Genomic DNA, 7,081 nt, shown 5'->3' with positions numbered 1-7,081 from the left:
GAAATTTTAGAAAGATCAGAAGTCAGGCGTTCTGTGGCTTCCCTGCGTGATATGTTTACCTCCTGAAGGGTTGGACGTCTATGAAAAGACGTGGAAAAGTGCAGGGTGGTATCATCAGCATAGGAGTGGATAGGACAAGAAGTTTGGTTTAGAAGATCATTAATGAATAATAAGAAGAGAGTGGGTGACAGGACAGAACCCTGAGGAACACCACAGTTAATAGATTTGGGAGAAGAACAGTGACCGTCTACCACAGCAGCAATAGAACGGTCAGAAAGGAAACTTGAGATGAAGTTACAGAGAGAAGGATAGAAACCGTAGGAGGGTAGTTTGGAAGCATGGGCATGAGAGCAGGTTAAGTTGTTGTGTACATAAAACACAACATCCAGCTTTGGATAAAAAATTAGGATAGAGTAAGTAGGAGGGAACAGTAAAGGGGCTACTGTCAGTGGGCTCAGACACCTGAGTTTCAGTGAGGAAAAGAAGATGAGGTTTAGAAGAAAAAACAGCTTGCACTTTTGTCTTTATTGTAAGTAGAGGCATATTGTGGCCTACAAGAATGCATGACAATTGCATCTAGCAACAACTGCACCAAAAGTAAATAACAGAAATCCTTGTACTTGTGAGGCAGAGCAACTAAGTGTGACCTCACTACATGACTCAGTAGCAGATCATACACCAAGCTGCTTGACCCAGTTTGCTAGAGGAGGATCTGGGGAATGCAGCACTAACAATCACCTGTAGATGGATCAACCTCTTCCTATCACGATGTTAAACTTTATTCATTACAACTTTGTTTACATCAAGCTGTTATTGAAACCTAAAACAAGATCTTCAATCTAAGATAAAATTCTGATCAGTCAGTCTGCCAGCATGGTTTATATAATGTGTTAGCAGCCATGTGCATTTTTACTTGAAGAAATAAATAACCAAATGCAAGTACTTTAAACTTCAAAGTCTACTGTATCCTTGCATGTTCTGTTGTGACAAAAAAAATTATGGTGTTACTATCAAGGTAGACTGAATATTTGCTTGACAATGAGTGAAGCTACCTACACAAACACTCAGGTGCAGGACTTGAGAGTGACAGAGAAAAGTACAATACAAGCATTGATGGCACCAACATCCTGGTAATCTACCAGCAGCCAATCACTGCAAAGGATGATAGTGACCAATGAAGCAAAAGTTATGAGTTGGTAAAGAGGCTGACATCAATGGGAAATTCTAATTTTCTACTTCAGTAAATTTTCTGCAAATATAATCATATGTTCACAAGGTGGAATTGTTCAAGGTCTATAAAACTAGATGTGCTCATGAACAAGTTCTCAACACTAAATGTCCGATGTCTTGTGGGAATGTCTGAAAACACACTTCAGCTAATGTTATAACTGAATATAATCTATTTCCTTGGCATCCATTTTATGAACTGTAATGTCATCATCAAGTTACCCTGCCAAAAAATCACCACAAATAATATCCAGGCAAACATATTCTAAGTCAAACTTAATAAAAAGTAATAGTGAGACCCAATATGTATAATTTCATTAACTATACAGTATATTATCATAAAACAGTGCACATGATCATATAACAGTACTAATTTTCTATTACTTTTTTTTCTCAAAATTACAGTAAAAGCACACCTTGAAATACCGCAATAGTAACATTATACTGTAAGTAAAACCACAAACCAAGCCAAGTGGGGATGATATCCAACCTTTAGTTGTAATATAATAATGCACACCATGAGCCGTCCAGTGTTGAGGGCACATCCCTTCACCCTCCACAACACTGTCAGTTGTGAACCCCACTTACACTAAACTGTCTATGCTAGTCCTTGAGGGTATGTGGAATAAGAAAATATTTTTATCTTGAGAGGCACTTAATATATCAGCAGGACTGGAAAAAAAAGAAGAAAAAAAAAAGTTTGTAGTTATGACTCATCACTATTCAAGAAATAGGTTTACACCTTATTATTCACTTATTATAAAAGCATGCTCATTTTGCATCCCACAAAAAAAAATGTGTGTGTGTGTGTGTGTGTATATATATATATATATATATATATATATATATATATATATATATATATATATATATATATATATATATATATATATATATATATATATATATATATGAAGCATTTAGTTGTCACTGGTATTCTGTCTATGTCCATACCTGCTGACAAAAGCAGAAATACATTGACGACTTTCAGTTCACAGTAATCATAAGAAACCAAGAAACCTATGACAAAAAGTGAGGCAAACTCACTGAGCCTATGATGGACCAACCCATTTCACAGGCTAACCTCACTCATCAAACATGTTTGGCACAACCTTTTTTTTTAATGTTTCATTTTCAATTAGCTTTATGACAAAAGCAGGTATCATCAATAACTTCATTCTCTGAGCCATAAACAGTAACAGGCCTTCATTTCATGTCTGTTCTACATGAGAAGGACTCCTAAAAAGTGATGCACATGCATTAGGACACAGCCACACTGTTATACAACAATGGAATGAATTAATTCAGCAACTATCATACAGTTTACATAAGGCAGCTACAACCTTTACAGTTCATGTATAATGTGCACTGAGGCATTGAGGTATAAATGATACTGATGTTGATTGGTAGCTTGCCCCTCACTCACTCAACACAGTGCTTACATTAAGTGACAAAGTTTATACAGTACTTAAGTTTCCAATGGCAAAACTTCAACATATGAAAACCCAACTGAAGATGTGGAAAATATTATTTTGACCTTGTTCTGGTATCAACATATGCACAAGCCTGTATAAACCTCACCACAACTGGCACACTGCCTCTGTACTAATCTCTTCATAATTTCATGGCATTATGTCAAGAGTATCAGATGTATTCTACAGATGGTGTATGTAAAATCCATCTCTTGCAGTGTGGGAAGTTCCCTTGTTTACCATCTGCCAGAGAAAAGTTAAGCATCACACTTGACGATTGTCTGAAGTCGAGAGTTTGAGGGATATCACATTCATATTGTCAATGACTGAGCAAAGCTACATACATAAGCTTCTTTCTCCCCATCCCCCCCTTTTTTTTTAAGAAAATTTTTCATTATATATTGAGCTCTTTTATCCTGTCCATATTTAATTGCAAACAGTTTTATTTACATGATACTTGATTGAGAATATACTACAAACAAGTATTATCAATAACATTCTGATCTACACCTATAATAGAATATATTCCCTGTGCATAATGACTACAACAAGTACCTGGAACAGAGCCAGCATTATCTTTAACAAAACATCGATTGGAATTTTTTTTACTTTTTCTGAAGTGAATACTGAAGCATACATTATTTGCCTATATTACAATATGTAACCACAAAGGCAGGTTGCATTAGGAGCATAATACTGAAGAGTTTCTTGCTCTTAGAGAAAGCCTGGGATAAGCTTCTTGGAAATGTGCAGCAACATAAGCTGCAGCCACTATGATCACTACCACCACCACAACTAACAACATTGTTTTGGAAGAGGGACGCACAGTTTCTGCTGTTATGCTAGTGGTGATGGTGGCGATGGTCCAGGTGTTTCTTCCTGGTCTCAACTATCCTATCCACTGCACATCACATGGACCTGTATAATTTCTATAGTATCATGTGATAACCTAATTTTGTTAAAGTAATATTTTCTTAATAATCAAGAATTCCTCAGTAAGTAGGCCAGCTTACTCACTCGAGCTGTACTACAACACACAAGTTCTTTGTAAACAAGTTGAAATCAGTAAACAACCATACACAAAAGATAAAATAAGAGAAATGAACCAAACAGGCATGAAATACCACTGGAGGCTCAATTAATTTTGCCTCATATAGGAACAAGAAAACACAATCATAATATTTAACTTAAAAAGTAAACTAAAACATAAAATCCTTTATTTCTTATAAATGAACCAATAACTAAAAACTTTACATAGTGATATTACTTCAAAGAGCTCAAAAACATGCAGTGTTTACTTTAACAAGGTGATACCTCAATTCTACAATATTCAACTTCCAGACTTCAACAAACAAAATGGCAAGATCAAGGAGATAACTCTCTCTCTCTCTCTCTCTCTCTCTCTCTCTCTCTCTCTCTCTCTCTCTCTCTCTCTCTCTCTCTCTCTTTGACACATGATGAGCAAGGAAACTCTCCACTAGTGAGGCCCAACATTGACCAAGTGACAATGGTGACAAGTTATAAATAAATAACCTGAACCATAACTTTAATAACAAAACAATGGAATACTTAACGTTCAATAGATTTTTGTTGAGATTAATACTAAAATACTCCAAGTGTTAACACATCAATTTTTGTCTTGCTAGAAAAGGAAGATATTTCTGAAAAGAACTGGCACAAAATTTAAAACTTCAACATTTCTTTGCTGATCAACTTATGATGCAAGTATAAAACTTTGCAATGCCTAATAATCTACACTACATCCTTTACTTCACCCATAAAAGTATTTAGGACAAGGAGGCAAGGCCATCTTGACACAGCTGCAGGAACACACGCCAGAGCCACCTGGCGTATAGAGAAAGCAGCTCTTGCCACGACACAAAAGAGGTAGAACTTTCACTGGCCATCATTAGCTGTCACTAAATCAGGTAACAAACATGGGGTTTCTTTTATTTTATCTAATACAAAAGGTGACGCAAAATTCCAAGGGACATCATATAATATCAGCTGTATGTTTAATATTATTGATATGACAATTGCAAATCACAATCTAAATTTTTTCTAATAAACCATCCTTCATAGAGTAATAAGTACATGATCTTCCTAAATGCAACAAACTGCTTGATATGACAGAACTTTAGACAGGCTGGAAAAGCTTGGTACTTTCCTCTGCCCCTCCCCCTTCTCTCTCTCTCTCTCCCTCTCTCTCTCTCTCTCTCTCTGTCTCTCTCTCTGTATGCTAATATTACAGCCCCCTTTCGAATATCATTTCACCATTATCACAAAAATACTCAATATTTATCCCACAATGCTGCTGACCTGATTTATATTTAGATACCACATTAAATGAGAAAATATGGGAACATGTTGACTTATTCCTTTAAGTCAACTTGACTTACACACAACTGACTGCTCTGGACAGAGGTATACCTCAGGCAACAATGATGCATGAAGCCCCAAAGCCATATTGCTGTCTGTTCAGTATTGTCTTTTGGAACACATTACCTACATGCATCTCAGTACACATACACATTTGATAATAAAAAGATGAATAAATAAAAAAAATAAATAAAAAAATAAAAAAAAAACAATAATAAAAAAACTGGTCCCATTCTGAATCCATCATGATGCCTTCCACCATCACACTCCCACTTAGCAAATTAGGTCAGCGCCATGTTCTGGTGGATCATATCTTTGATGCTATGAAACTGATATACAGTAGCCATACCTGTGCATGATGCCACAAGAGATAACCTGCTTCCTTAATCTCAAAGTTTTGTTTCACCCAAGATGGCAGACAGGTCTCTCTTTTCATCCAGAAGTTTGTAGGAGTCCAGGAATACTTTCCGCACTCTCTTAAACACTTCTTCGTCATACACAGATCGAGCAGTGTTCGTCAGATCAAATGGTTCTGGAAGATAGGAGCTACATTTTAATCTTGTTCTTCCTCCTCCTGTAATTGTTCTCACCAACCATCAGTAATAAAGTATAATGAGGTGAGACCACAGGAAATAGAATATGATGAATGTTATATTACTGGCACTCTACAATTTGCTGCATTCACATCTCTTCATTCAAGCAGGTTGCTTGCAATATATCTGGATACTGTAAATCTTTACTATTTGTCTGGTATTTTTGTGTTCAAATACATTGAATCCTGTGAGCAAGTTATTTACTTTACCCATGCATGACAGGATCCAAAAATGAGGCGATATCATGTAAACAAAGAGTAAATACAAATTAAAATAAGGATAAACAATGTCTTGTAAACAGATTTGTGTTGTTATCTGTAAACATAGCTGAAGCAACAAAGGCACATATGGCTTGCTACAAGCTCACATGCATCCTTCTGCAGCACCTTTCAAGTGCTATAGGCAAGAAAATGTTCAATTCAATGTGCTCATCCAATTTTAATGGCACATGCCTCAAGATGCCCTCATAACATTGGCAAATGGCCATGTCAAGGAACACTGTATTTCCTCTTAGAAAAACATATTGTTTCACAAACTCTTGCTTTCATTTGCTCCAGACATTTAATATTCATTAATATCTCCTTCCAGTGTGTCATTCTTGCATTTGTAATTTTCCATTACAGTCATTACAGTCACTCCCCCTTCCACAAGTTTCCTAAACAACTTATATTCCTAAAAAATCTTCTCTCTCTTCTCTCCACTCCACTTTTTTTCATCCCAAAGAAATATTCAATCATCAGTCTGAGCTTTCAGATATTCTTCCACCAGTAGCTACTTTTCTCTCTTTCTTAAGGCTCCCCTACTTGACAATACTTCTATCCTTTTTTTTTTTTTTTTCAAGTACAATTTCCTTGAGGACTAGTTCTCAACCTTCTACCCTCATCCTTTTAAGTACACAGAGAATACAATAAAGTTTAAAGCTTAAATATATGTTATTGCAGATGAAAGAAAATGTTTCATGCATCAAAAATGTGGTAGTTGTGATATGAACATATATAATTTCTATGTAAGGAAAACTAGAAGAATTAATACAAACCTTCAATGCAAAGGTATTTCCACATTCGAGAATCATTCTTACTAGACGGGACTGAGCGGCAGTGAGCAGTGGGTACTGTTCCTCCTGTCCGTACTGAGATTGTCTCCTCAATAAACCTTTAACAGAAAGATAATATAAAAATAAGAAAAAATAGTTCAAATGAAGTATTTGACTGCACAATAGTATCTCCTCCATAGCAAAATTTACTTTTCCACAACACTGTGACTAGTGAATCTCTGGTTCCAGCAATTCAACTTACAGTCTAGAGCATTTTTGATCCATGAGAAAATATCATGCAGAGTAAGCTAGATTGTATTTTTAGTTCTTTCATATGCCATTGAGGAGTAATGAAATACAGATTTTTAAGATAGATC

General features: G+C 35.8%; 1 protein-coding gene across 9 annotated transcripts in view; it reads right to left on the bottom strand.

Annotated features, from left to right (window-relative positions):
• Positions 1 to 510: 510 nt before the first annotated feature.
• LOC135102362 (uncharacterized) overlaps positions 511 to 7,081 on the bottom strand; it is a 30,618-nt gene continuing 24,047 nt past the window's right edge. For 8 of the 9 annotated variants that reach the window (XM_064007481.1, XM_064007484.1, XM_064007489.1 and 5 more), the window contains 2 exons: positions 6,708 to 6,823; positions 511 to 5,610 (listed from right to left, as the gene is read on the bottom strand). In XM_064007481.1, coding sequence (XP_063863551.1) covers positions 5,468 to 5,610; positions 6,708 to 6,823 — 259 coding nt within the window. In that variant the 3' untranslated portion in view covers positions 511 to 5,467. The remainder of the gene's footprint in view (positions 5,611 to 6,707; positions 6,824 to 7,081) is intronic. The other variant, XM_064007482.1, reaches the window with a different exon arrangement.

Source organism: Scylla paramamosain, chromosome 7, assembly GCF_035594125.1.
Source record: "Scylla paramamosain isolate STU-SP2022 chromosome 7, ASM3559412v1, whole genome shotgun sequence".
Classification (NCBI taxonomy): domain Eukaryota; kingdom Metazoa; phylum Arthropoda; class Malacostraca; order Decapoda; family Portunidae; genus Scylla; species Scylla paramamosain.
This window is presented reverse-complemented; position numbering and strand designations above follow the sequence as displayed.